Source organism: Dunckerocampus dactyliophorus, chromosome 5, assembly GCF_027744805.1.
Source record: "Dunckerocampus dactyliophorus isolate RoL2022-P2 chromosome 5, RoL_Ddac_1.1, whole genome shotgun sequence".
Lineage (NCBI taxonomy): Eukaryota > Metazoa > Chordata > Actinopteri > Syngnathiformes > Syngnathidae > Dunckerocampus > Dunckerocampus dactyliophorus.
Window position 1 is genome coordinate 24,161,979 of NC_072823.1, and position 13,766 is coordinate 24,175,744.

The following is a 13,766-nucleotide window of genomic DNA, read 5'->3' on the forward strand; positions in this document are numbered from 1 at the left end:
CGGCTACCAAACTACTGGTAGCTCGGCCTGCTAGCCGAATTAGCTCCGGATGGTCAACTCGCTTCCTGCTCCTGCACCGCCATCGACGTTGTCTTGACTCATATGTTAAAGCAATGGGAAGCAAAGTCAAGATTATTGAATGCTAATGAATGCTAGAGGGGTCATGGATTCTGTGCACTGTTATAAGGAGATCTGGAAGGACAAGAAGAGGTTACCCTTCCAGACTAGACTACCCAGGGACAATAATTTAAGAAGGTAGAAAACCCTGCAATTAAGACAACCACAGGTATAAAAGTTGTCCTCATTTTAATACAATTTCATTTAAATTCTGGTATTTTATCATTTTATTACTGTATTTTTTATGCCCTTCCTGTGTAATCTGTGCACAGTGTGTGTGATTTAGGAGCTAAATTAGGCAAAAGTTCAGACTAAGTCCTTAAAACTTGACTTCCATCATGGTCTAGGAACAGGACTTGTTCATAACCTGAGGACCACCTGAATATACAAATTTCTGAGTTTGAAGATTAAATCATCTAAAATACTCTATTTGTGGAGAAAAATGATGAGATCAATAAACCGAAGTCATGTTTTAGATAAGAAAACTATTCATTTGAGTTGATAGGAATTTAATATAAAAGTTTGGAATGACACTAGGCAGAATAATCCCATTTGGATCAGCACCTTCATAAATAGACAATATTATGAAAATATTGACACATTTAGTTTAAATAAAAAAAACAAAGAAATCATTAGTTATTGCATGCACAATGTAATGGTTTGTTCCTAAAAAAAATATTTAGACGTCACACGATAAAAGTTGTCTGAGGGAGAACGAGGAAGTAACTAAACCTGCGTTTTGGCGTCATCTGGTGGTCATGGCATGTAATTGCGACCACAGCGCATTTCCGGTTTAACAAGGAAATCCAATCGATTGTCTGAGACGCGAACATCACCATCATCACCACCAGCCCCAGTCTGTCCCTTCGGTGACCGAAGGTGTTGGTTTGTCCTTCTTGCCTCTTTACGTGTTGCCATGGTGATGTCCACGTTCCAAAAGGTGACGCTGGCCACATGCCTCGTGCTGTGCGTGGCCCTGCTGCTTCCTAAAATGTTGCTCTCCCGCGGCAGGAAGGATGCCGACCAACGACCGGAAGGTGCGTCCTGACGCTTATAAATGTCTCTGCTCCTTTGCGTCCTTTCCTTTTGTGTTAATTTAGTTTCGTTTCGTTCAGGTTAAAAGCGAGTACGAACTGCACCGATGGTTACATGTAGTTACACTTTCCTCCCTGAGGGGGCCGCCAAAGACCTCCAAGTGATCAGTATACCATAAACCGCTACTATTTAGTGGCTCATCCACAACTTTTAAGGTCACGGTTACGTCGACGTCGGCCCTCCTGACTTTCATGGCAGAGGGCATGTGTTTGATTCCCAGTCAGGTTTGCGTCAGGAAGGCTTCCAGTGTAAAAACTACACCAAAACCATGCAATTCACTCACTGTGGTGACCCCTGACAGGGAAAAAGCCAATGTGGAGCAGGTCTTGATGAGTTGGTCAAACTAAACTTATCATAATGATTAGTTGACTGTCTTCTGTCTGTCCCATATCTGCAGGAGGTCACTTCCCCCCCATGGTGCACCGTCAGATGGCCCCAGAGGGCCGAGGTCAGAGGGCCACGGGTTCGAGCCTCTCCAGGGCCCACAACACGGAGGCCATAGCCAGGGCCAAAGGAGCAGGGCCAGGGGCGGGACCTGCGGGAAAGTCCAACCTGGCGGGACAGATCATTCCGGTCTACGGCTTTGGGATTTTACTGTATATCCTTTACATCCTCTTCAAGGTGACACACCCTTGCAAACTGCTCACAGACACTAGGGAGCGTGTTTGCACGGAGTTTATGTTGTACAGGGTGGCCCCAGAGTATGGACATATAATATAAACATTTTGTTTACATACAATATCCAATTTTTTAAAATGTTATTATATATTTAAATATATACATACTGTATATCATTAAGTTACAATATAGTTTTATTATGTTAATAATTTTATGTTAATAGTGTAATTATTATGTGAATAGTCTGAATACAAATGTTTTACATTTAAAAATGCATTATTATAGATATGAAAACTTATTTCTAGCTGCAATTAAATGTAATTAATATGAGTTAACTATTGACAAAAATACGATTAATCACAATTAAATATTTTAATCGATTGACAGCCCTTGCATGAATGTGAGGGTGAATGATTGTCTACATGTGCCCTTCCATTGGCTGGCAACCAGTCCAGGGTGTACCCTGCCTCTCGCCCGAAGTCAGCTGGGATAGGCTCCAGCTCCAGCGACCCTAGTGAGGATCAGCGGTATAGAGGATGGATGGATGGATATTATATATACTACATACATTCTTTTAAATATACTGTAATTGTTTAATTTGTGTTTAGACTTGAGGGTAAGCGTTTGTCCATGTTGTCAGATCACGTCAAAGGGCAGCAGTCAGCCGTCGGAGAGCAGGATGTCGTCAGCGCGCTCGGAGAACATGAAGAGAAAGATCAGTGAGTGTCGTTTGTTCACGTGACCTGCTAACTGACCTCTGACCAGCTCAACTAACTTGTCTTATAAAAACCCTCCAGCGGACTTTGAGCTGGCTCAGCTGCAGGAGAAGTTGAGGGAAACGGAGCTGGTGATGGAGAACATTGTTTCCAACGCCCAGCACAGTCCTGACAGGTGTGTTATAGCTAGTCAGTGTGGAGTGCAGGGGTGTCCAAAGTGCGACCCGGGGGGTAATAGTAAAGATTAATAATAATAGTCATAATAATATTAATTAATTGTACTAGTAAATAATAATAATAATAATGACGAAAAAAGGAACAATTTCAAGAAGGTCTTTGGCACCTGTATCGCAAAGCTGAGATGTAGTCTGTTTTTTCACCCTTACACCCGAGGCACCATTACATTTTAATGCGTGCCTCGGTGAAAAAGGTTTGGCTCAAGCAAACAGCAAGCAAAAGGTGTTTTTAAGGATTAATAGCAACAAATCCAAATGATATGGGACACAACATTAGATACACCTGCACGATCACCTACAGTAACAGTACTGTGTGCGTGTGGATGTGTGTGCTACAGGGAGTGTAAGGGGGTGACGGTGGACCAGGAGGAGAGTCTCCTCCAGCAGCTGACAGAAATCACTCGAGTGATGCAGGAGGGTCACCTGGTGGAGTCTGTGGCTCCACACCAGAAGACCAACCAGAAGAGATGGGAAGGTCAGCAAAGTGGTACCTAGAGTAGTGGTACCTAATGATGTGTATCATGTGTCTGTGTGATGTTCTACCTCAGATGATGAAGATGGGCCTGACGTGATGTGGGAGCGTCCCCACTGCTGCTGTCAACGCGCTCCTCAGAGCTGTGGCTCACAGGACGAGGCTGAAGCTGATGACAGGAGCAGCCAGGTGGACAACGTTGCAGAAGCTGCTCCAAGCGGAGGGCAAGCAGTTCAGAGTCCAGGAGGTGACGAGGACTTGGAGACGGAGCAGGAGCGTCACCTAGAACAGAAGCAGAACATGAATGAGTGCAAGGAAGAGGAGGAGGAAGCAGGTCAGATCCAACTGGACGTCCCAAATAAGGAGCTGCTCGGCGTCCTGCAGGAGCTGGAAGTTTCCTTGAAGATGACCTCAGCCATGGAGCTGGAGAAGGTGGATCACCTAATCCCACCCGGTGAGATGGACGCGTGCGGCATCGCAGTCAGACGGCGGAACAAAAGGAGAAGAAGAAAGAAAGAATCTCAGTGACCTGGTGGAGAAGAAGAACGTCCACATGTTGCTCATGTCGCTCTTCTTTCTTCTCACCAACACGACAACATGCTGCATGAATTTTATGACTTGGACTCGTCCTGATAGCAAAGAAAAAGACATCAGGGTCAGTTTCACGTGATGTCCCCTACTGACTTGTGTGGCATCTTTTTAGAAGGTTTTTAAATCATCCTTAATGGTTTTGTTTTATCGTTACGTCAATGAGTCTTTGATTGCCACATCATTTGTTCCTTCACTATGGCCAGCAAAGTGTGGCTGAAAAGATCCATTCCACTCTCGAGCTGGTCCTCACAGGTTTTTTGGGGAATATTGGAATGATTTAGACCAATAATGTGTAAAATGTGAACAGCAGCAAGATAAATGGAGGGAGGCGGGGTCTTGAGGTGAACAGGAGTACAGGAGTGATGCTGGAATAGTCGGGGCTACAGGTGGAGTGGTACATGTATTCATATTGGACTTTTCAGTATGGTGTGGAGGTGTGCAGAGTTCCAGTGGTGCACAAAGTGGGTGTGGACTAGATGTGGTGCATAGGGGAGCCACTCTAAAGGGGGGGGCAAAGTGATGGGAGGGGGAATATTCCGAATTGGCAGTTTCTGTATTTAACAGCTGTTTGGACATGTGTAAATGATATGACCATGAACAGAGGCACGTCTCTGATTAGGTGCCCCTCCTTCACCTCCCCTCCGTACACACTACAGGCACTCCAGTGCGTGACCACTTAAGCATGCGTTTATTTGAATCATGTTGTGTGTCATAATTATATTAATGTATGAAAAATAATTATTTCTTTTTTTTGCACCACCCCGTCGTCGTGAAGAGATAGCTGAGCCGGAAGGCAAAGCTCTCAATTTACTGATCGATCTATGTTCCGTCCCTCACCCACCTTCGCCTGGTCTGTTGCTTTGGGTTGTGACCGAAAGAACGAGTTCGCGGATACAAGAAATGAGTTTCCTCCCTAGGGTGGCTGGACTCACCCTAAAATATAGGGTGAGGAACTCAGCCACCCGGGAGGGGCTCACAGTCGAGCCGCTGCTCCTTCACATCGAGAGGAGCCAGTTGTGGCTCGGGCATCTAGTCCGGATGCTTCTCGGACGCCTCCCTGGTGAGGTGTTACGGGCATGCCCAGCCGGGAGAAGGCCCCGGGGACACGCTGGAGGGATTATGTCTCACAGCTGGCCTGGGAACGCCTTGGTGTCCTCCCGGTGGAGCTGGAGGAGGTGGCCGGGGACCGGGACGGGCTTCCCTACTGAGACTGCTGCCCCCGTGACTCGGACCCGGATAAGTGGAAAATGGATGGATGGATGTATTTGTTTTCATTTAGCTATTTACCTGCTGCAATTTGTAATTTAAAATAAATATCCGTAATAAGAGTCTTATATTTTTAAGTCCAGGAATAAATATTAATTCACGTAAGTATAAAAAAAATCAGGCCCAGGGGGTTGCTTGTCTTGTCTGCTTACCCCTGAGATATGCTACTTCTCATTTTTTATAGAGCTGATGAACTGCTGTAATGCGTTACTTTATTTAAATACTGTACATAAACATGATAAAAATCAGGCCCACCTCCAGTATGTTGCTCAATACCCGTCATAAAGTATGTATGGTAGTTGTGCTCCTACAGAGTTCCCAAACAACATACATTAAGGGGAAGTGCTTGAACTCAACCATGACTGTAAACCGTGATTATGGTGTAGTTATGCATCAAATCACGACAGTGCATGATATGCTGCTGTGCCTCCAAAATGGATGTTTCCACCCAGACATCACAGTTTACTTTTTAAATGATTCGTGTCTTTCTCAATGTACGAAGGTACTAATATTGTATCCTGTAACTGGACTAAGTGGCGTTATCTTTGAATGAGTTTAAGCAAAATAATGTCAGTCACGTTTTGTAACTTTCAGCATATCTTCCTTGTGTTTGATGAGCTTTAATAAAGAAATACCTCAACTAGATGCAAAGTCCTCATTAATGTTTCAAAGTCAGACAATTGGAAAAAAGGGAGTTTATTTGTTGAAGGGTTTGACATGTGAGCCATACAAAAGCAAACATCGCACTGACTGATGCTAACAATTCTTCATCAGATGGCACGTCATAAAGACATCTCTCTGAAACAGGAAGTGCGGCAATGTTTGGCAGGTTGGGGTGGACTGACGAGGGGGACATGTCAGTGCTCCATGGGCTCATCGGGGGCACCTGCAGGGGCGTCATCATCAGCGGGCGCGGCCACCTGACACAAAAAGCTTGGTCAGTACAGACTTCAGCAATTCAGCTTCTGCAGTTTATTTTCATACAAGTTGGATAATCACCCTCCTCTGCGGCCTCTCCTCCAGGCCTTCCAGGAAGGGGGCCACATCGTCGTCGTCATAAATAGTGAACTCCATGTCCTTACCCACAATGCCGATGGAAACATTCTACAACATAAATCAGATTCAGTGAGTGCAGCTGTGCATGTCACGTCCAATAGGGGGTTGTGCTACCCAGTACCTTGGTGGTGAGGTCCTGCTCCGTGGGGAGGGTCTCTCTGAGGGCTCTGAGGCCGTGCTGGACCAGCTCATTCAGATTACCTGACCACCACAAAGACGCTGTTACTCGCCAGTTAAATCAAACAACTACCAGTAGTTTGTTGGCTCGATGGAGTGAAGCTCACAGTCAGGGAACTTGTCCATGCATCTCTCCAGGTACGTGCGAGCAGACTGCGAGCGAGCGCCAATGGACATGGCTTTGCAGTCAAAGTAGTTGGCTGATGGACACGTCTGGAAGATGTGAGGACCCATGTCCTGAGACAACATAAAGACAGTCAGTCACAGAAAGGCTGTGTTACTACATAAACATATTCTACTATTTCAAGATCATCTTACATCATAGCCAGCAATGAGGAGTCCAACGCCATAGGGCCGCCTTCCATACCTCTGTGTTGGGATTTGGGTTTCAGGGATTCAGTCAAGGATGAATGCTAATGTTGTTTTGGTAAAAGGCAGGTATTCATACATTGAACGTCTCTCTAGAAGAATTCTTACAGTAATGACATACGCTTGACATACGTTTGAATATCTGAACTCAGGTTATGCTGGCTTAATGGTGCTCAGATTTATGGAATGTAGGGGTGTACCTGTATTTTTTGGTAACAAACATTTGGTACAGTTTATTATTAAGGGAAAAAAGTTGTAATTGTACAAGAAAAAAAGTAGTACTATAATTTCCGGACCATAAAACGCACCAGTATTTGTACACATATAGGCTGTACCCATCTAGAAGCCACAGGTGTCCGCATCGTAACATGGAGTATTTAGTACACAGAAATATGTTACACAGATTTTTTTTTTCTTACTTTAAATTAAATAAATGTTTTTCCAAACAGTGCTTAGCAGTGAGTATAACTCGGCTGGTTAAACAGCAGCCTACCAGAAATGTCATTCATCACTGCCCCCGTCCTCCTCCTGGGAACTAAAATCACTAAAGTCATCCTCTTCGAAGAGTGGAACGGAACAGCCCCACAATTCCTTCAGCACACAGGCCGCCGGTTTCGCTCGTCCTTTCGTTGTCGCTACCCACGTCACCCTGCACCGAGGCAAATCAGCCCGAGCCTGTGCTGTGCATGCAGCAGACCAGCCCCGCTGAAACCCGCAGGCGACAGCAGACCTCGCGACACCGCTCCACACTGCCAAGATCCATCGACAGACCAGAGTAAAAGCCGCTAGATCAATCGATGGCCTTCACCTGCAAGCCGCATTACAAGCACCTGTCAACGTTTTCCATGAGGAGTAATGATGTGCGGATTGATACTGAAATACCGATACCTCCGATACTAGATCTGTAGACTATAAAATCGATCCTCAAATCAAAAATACTGATAAAGTCATTTGAGATAATGTATATCATAAACGGGAACACAATGGTAAGTAACTTAATTAGCGAGACCTTGTCTCAATGTTATGCAGTTGTTTAAAATAAACAAATTACTCTGATGTCTTATATTCTTTACTTTAGGAGCTAAGTAGTTAAGTGTATTTGCACAAATATCGGTATCAGATTGGTATCGCTGATGCCAGCCTGAATTTTACTGAGCATCAAATGGAAAAAAGAAATCAATGGCATCGCATATCACTAATGATGATGAAGCACAAGGTGAATGTTCCAAAGCACACGAGATGTCACAAGACCACAACGCAACCACAAATGAGCTGCATCACAGTAAGCCTCAGGGTTCAAAGCGTGAGAAAAAAGTTGGAGGAACAGTTGTGCGACTTTGACTTGTAAGGATACTGCTGCCAACGAGATGGACGAGTCGTGATGTGGGGAGGGGGCGGTCAAAGACGAACCTGGAGTCCAAACACTCCTGACGCATGAAGTTACTGGAAGAGACAAGCTGCTTTCGTTATTTATTTGAACACACGGCTGTATGTCGTTAATGAAGCAGAGTGATGTCAGCCACCATAGCAGCCTGGCGTCTGCAGTCAGTCCAGCGATGGAGATGCCAATGTGGTTGTCAACATGGAGAATCTTCTTCTGGTGGGCGGCCAGCTCTGACTGAGCTCTCTGCAAATACAAACACAATCATGTGATCTCAGTCTGTAATTCACTGCGCAACATATGGTTGATCCTGTTATTAACACACTCCAGACCATAACTGGTTGTCTGAAGCCCACCCCAGTGTTCTGCCAGTACTAACAGGAATTACCCCAGCCATCCTCCTACAAGGGGCTGCTACCCTCATGCTGGCAAGGAAAGCCCAGAAACAAGACGGGCACATCCTGCATGGTTCCATCCCTGAAGACCTGTCTACAAGTGCATGGCTGGAGACTTTCTGGAAGCAGGAATGGTCCCCGTACTGGCATACACAGCTTCAAATCATCAATGAAGAAGTGGGGCTTGGCAGACAGCGCAGCTTGTGAGTGCAGCAAGACAGAGCAGACTGCCGGACTCTGTATAGACCTCCTTCATTGCCTGGCCTCTTCCAAGTGGGATCAGAGACAAGTGCTTGGCTATGAGCTGGACATATGATGATGGTACACAAAAGAAGAAAAACTACACCACATCTTTCAATTCTCTGTCATGCTTTAGGACAAAATCAATAGACTTCCTCACACACAGAGTAGAAAAGAACACGACCACATCCCAGTACAGGTGGTACTCGGGTTATGAACGAGTTCCATTCCGAGCTACTAGCCAGCTAGGGACTAGCTTGACCACACACTCCCATGCAGTGCGTCAGCGCTGCATTCACAATGCCTCAGGCCACAACCGAAAGGTTACGTACACATTGGAACTGCAGCCACTGCTGCTGTGTTTTTGTTTTTGAGTTTGGAAAAGTTAACACTAGGTTAACTAGGCGTTCATGTCTAGGTTGCTAAGTGAAATCAATGCGCCCAGGGAGGAAGTTCCGGTAATGCTTACAATGACCAAAATACGGCAAAATACTTTGAAGTATTACTTGTTATCATGAATGGGCCTGTTAGTACATGGTCACAGCATGTAGATAAAGCCATAAAACCTTGCTGTCCACCTGTCCACTATTGTGCGTGTGTGTGTGTGTGTGTGTGTGTGTGTGTGTGTGTGTTTCACAGCGCTCTCACTTTAGCTCTCTCGCAGCGGTCGCAAATGTATTACTCTTTTGAATGCATATTGTTTTAAGAAGCAAAACGCTTTACTTTCGTGTCCCCCACCAACTAGCCAGAATTACTTTCTTCAACACCAAAAACTGACCAGACCTCAGCTCACGGGACAAAGTGGGGGAAACGTCACTGTTGACGCAACATACTGCTGGTAGAGATGTCATAAAAACTTCATGTCATAAAATCTGAACTGTTTGGACATATTTTAAGCGAGGACCACCAGTAGTCAGACGTTTTGTCAGCCTTCCCATTGAGAAAGCGTGTTAATTTAGTTCCATTTTCGCATCTGCCTGTAGTGATTGCAAGCACCCAACTTTGACCCAATGTGACGTCAGTGTAAAATAAATGTTTGTAAGTAAATGTTTATATATTATATTTCAAATAAAATATGCACCCATATTTCCAAAATTGTACCTTCCAAAATTTGTATCGATTATATTTTTTAAAATCATTGTTAGTGAAAGTTTTCTGCAGCTCAGTTCAGTCTCATCCATGGACCAGTACCGTGGTTGGAGACCCCTGACGTGGCGTCGCAGTGTTTACAGTATTTTTGTACCACACATGTATACTAAATATTGCGGCCTCCTTGTACATTTTTGCCGCTGAGAGGGTTGGAATGGGTCCTCAGTGCTTGATGACGCGCTTAAAAGAGACGCTGAACAAATTCCCCTGGTGTGGTGGGTTTATTATAACACGTAGCTTCGATAGTGATCAGATCGAACCGAGATGGCAAACAAATACTTAGCATATGAGAATGATGGCAGATGGCGTGCAGCAGTGTGAGGAAAATGTGACAATGCGAATGAAAAATGCGTAAGAAAAGGGTGAACAAAAATGACAGCTTCCCAGCCTTTCCTCTCTCCCGGCACAAGCAAGTACACGCCATTTGCGGCTTCCATTTACCCACCAGTGCCCACGTGAACACACCCCTCTATGCCTGTGCAGCCTAAAAACACAAACTTATAACCTGTCTCCTACACTAAACATTAAATACCTAATAAACAGCCTAATAAAATGCATGACAAGAGAATAAACCTTATTAAAAGTTGTAATAAGGCACATGCCCTGACAAGGAGATTATCTTAAATTAGTCACTTTCACTTGGACATTGTAGCAAGTTCAAATTTCAAGTAACAAGTAACAAGGCAAATATAGGGGCAGGTAATCTTACCTTTAGCGCAACAAGGACTGCTTGTGTTCTGGATTTGAGTCCAACAGTAGCAGAGCCTTGTTTCACAGCCTCCATGGCGTACTCTATTTGATGAATACGACCCTGAATGCGAACATGGAGACATTTTACCCGTCAGTTCCCACTCTGACACCACTGAAATCAACATTTCGGCCTCACCTGTGGGCTCCATACGGTCACATCGTTGTCATACTGATTGCGAAACTGCAGATAAAAACAAAACATTTGGACACACTTGGACTAATAGATGATTCAAATGATGCTACAGAGAGGCTTACATAGTTGTCTTGCATCGCCATTATCCTCAAGTCACACTAACTGTAGCTCACAGAAACGACGCTACCGCTACACTGTTCTAGAAGAAAGGCTTGAGTTCCAAAGTGACTAAATAATTGATAATAGTAAGCTGGAGTAACACTGGAGATGCACTCTAAACTAGTATGAGTGTTATTATTTGTAAAAGATGTTTACACTTCTGGGTTTAGACTCTAAATAATTAAAGTTTTATTCCCATTACATGGATTGTATGCAGCATGGTTCCCCAGCCGCCAAGAGGACAATAACATTCCAACATATGCAAGCATTATATTCCACCTCTTCCTGCTTTGACGTAAAACACACACACACTAGTTATGTTTGTTGTCAGCTAAGGATAACAATTTGGAACGTTTAGCTACTAATGGTAGCTATCACTGAATGTATAACCTATCATAATGTGTGCACGTGCTAAAGGACATGTACGTGAATATCAACAGTGATGAGTGACAGACATCCACATCGCCAGTTTTTTTTATTGGTGCCGAACGAAAGTCTACGAAACGTCCGACACCTTCTACACAGAAGTACAGATGACGTCTCAAGAAGCCTTTTCCTCTACGACTATTGTTATAATTGCAATTGAATGCAGTTGAATTCGTAATTGTGGTCAAAAATAGACAATTCTAATTGTACAGTCTGTTATTTTAAGTCAATTGATAACATATGCTAGTGGGCGGTGGTGTTATTGTATTTTTTGGTATCAAAAAATGTAATTTAGAGCGAGTTGCGTTCAGTAAACTTAAAGTTAATACAATTTCGTTTCGTTAACGTTAACTTACAGCAGAAAAATGCTAAGTATCGTTGTCAAGTTTACCATCAAATGTAAAGATTTCAATAAATTAAATAAGTTGACAGAGAAAGCTGCTTTGCGGTGAAAACGAAAGCAAAGTGAGCCACAATGACAATTTTATGCTAGCTCCTGCTAGCTGCCTAGATTTTTTTCATTTTCAACTTTTCTCTGTCTGCGCAAGTTATGATGCACAATCACGCTTAGGTCACTGTGTGTGTATATAAGTTTTATGCTGTATTCATGTAAACATGGAAAGCCTTCCAGTCCACTTTTGAACCAGCATCATTGCTAGCTAACGTTAGCTTTCAGTCAGGCTGTTTTGCTTACTCACAGTGCAGTCGGAGCTAGGCTTGCTAGCATTAGCCGCAGATGACCAAGCTATCCGTCAGATTCTTAAGGCTTAACTATCAAACAACAAGCTGCAAACGGACTTATTACACGCATAAACACGACACACAATGTTTAAGATATATAACTTAAAACCATTTCATTGAAACTCACCATATTTACTCCAGGTAGCGTCACCTGCCTCTGCCTTTGCCAGCCTCTTCGTTCGATTTCTTAGCCTAGCCGTGCTGTCACAGGAAAAAGAGTCGATCTCCGAATTGAAATCAGCGATTGATGAGGTGGTCAGGTCGTTGGAGATTAAATTTGTTTTTATATACGAAGTGGAACGTTATATATTACAGTTACAACATAGGTCGCATCATTAGAGCATAGCGATTATTATAATATTAAAGTAACGCCATTACAATGACTCATTATTCGTTTATTTTAAATGACCACTAGGCGGCAGCACTTGATTAGGAGAAGCTACTGTGCTAAACAGTTCAGTCTCGGCCCTCCATTGCACGAGTTTGACACTAGTGTTGGAAATTTCGTCTCTTTTTAGATAGCCAGTTCTTTTGGCTCGGCTCAAAAAAAGAGCCGGCTCTTTCGGCTCCCAAATGGCTCCTCGGATTTTTTTTTTTTGTTTTAAATTAATTTATTACCAAATTATGTGTATTGTGTAAAATGAATTACTAATTTAAAAAATAAATGATATGTTTTATTATTTTTATTATGTTGTTATGTTTATAATTGAAATTGATTTATTTAAACCTCAATGAACAGCTACAAAAAGATATTATAGTGCTATATTATAAATAAAATACAAAAACAGACCACTCTCAATAGACAAATTAAGTCAAAATAGGTCAGATGTCTTCATGCAAATTTCTCACAAATTAATTGGCTCTAGGAGCACCACAGCGTGGGTTTAACCCCGCCCCTCCCCCTGCTCAGTGTGACCAGAGAGACACCGCCACACATCTTGACCAATGACATTCACCTTTAACAGAAAAAAAAGACAAGGAAAAAACTAATCGGATCCCATGGAACCCAACGACGCGAGCCGGCTCCTGTCATTCATTTAAAAGAGCCGGCTCTTACAGACGATTCGTTCACGACCGACACATCACTATTTCACACCCATGTAACCTCCGCGTTTACAAAAACAACTGCAAAACTAACTCATAACCCTTTGAAAAGAGTGATTAATAAACATCGTACTGGACTGAGCTTTAATGAAATTATATAATGCATCATCCAATGCACTGCATCATCATCACCCGACAGAAGAGCAGATTCAGTGGCAGATTACTATCACTGCCCTGCTCCACTGAAAGACTAAACAGATCATTCCTTCCCCACGCCATGCGGCTTTTCAACACAACAGAGGGGGAGCTGTGAAAACATACACAAGACTGGACTTACAGCATTAAATGATGATGTATTAATATTATGTTGTATTATTATTATGATCATTATTATTCATTATGCATTATTGCGCTACAAACTTCACACGATGTGTCCCATATTCATTGGTTTATTTATTGTTTTCTATTCTTATTCTATTTCTTATTTTTCCTGTCTGTCATGTCTTGCCTTGGTTGTTTTATTTTATTTTGTGATTTAAGTGATTAAGTTCATTATGACATTTTTGCAAAGCCGCTGGAAACGTGAATTTCTCTTGGAGATCAATAAAGTATCTATCTATCTATCTATCTATCTA

General features: G+C 43.2%; 2 protein-coding genes across 2 annotated transcripts; one reads left to right on the forward strand and one right to left on the reverse strand.

Annotated features, from left to right (window-relative positions):
- Window positions 1–922: 922 nt before the first annotated feature.
- LOC129181837 (protein RIC-3-like) lies at window positions 923–5,738 on the forward strand. Its single transcript, XM_054777505.1, has 6 exons — window positions 923–1,154; window positions 1,610–1,833; window positions 2,471–2,549; window positions 2,628–2,721; window positions 3,121–3,257; window positions 3,331–5,738. The coding sequence occupies exons 1-6, from the start codon at window positions 1,034–1,036 to the stop codon at window positions 3,780–3,782; spliced, it is 1,107 nt and encodes a 368-aa protein (XP_054633480.1). The 5' UTR covers window positions 923–1,033; the 3' UTR covers window positions 3,783–5,738.
- Window positions 5,739–5,791: 53 nt separating this feature from the next.
- psma1 (proteasome 20S subunit alpha 1) lies at window positions 5,792–12,418 on the reverse strand. The gene is made up of 10 exons (XM_054777506.1): window positions 12,215–12,418; window positions 10,765–10,809; window positions 10,588–10,689; window positions 8,237–8,340; window positions 8,068–8,156; window positions 6,663–6,733; window positions 6,452–6,581; window positions 6,289–6,368; window positions 6,111–6,215; window positions 5,792–6,031 (listed from the first exon to the last, which is right to left on the reverse strand). The coding sequence occupies exons 1-10, from the start codon at window positions 12,215–12,217 to the stop codon at window positions 5,969–5,971; spliced, it is 792 nt and encodes a 263-aa protein (XP_054633481.1). The 5' UTR covers window positions 12,218–12,418; the 3' UTR covers window positions 5,792–5,968.
- Window positions 12,419–13,766: the final 1,348 nt, after the last annotated feature.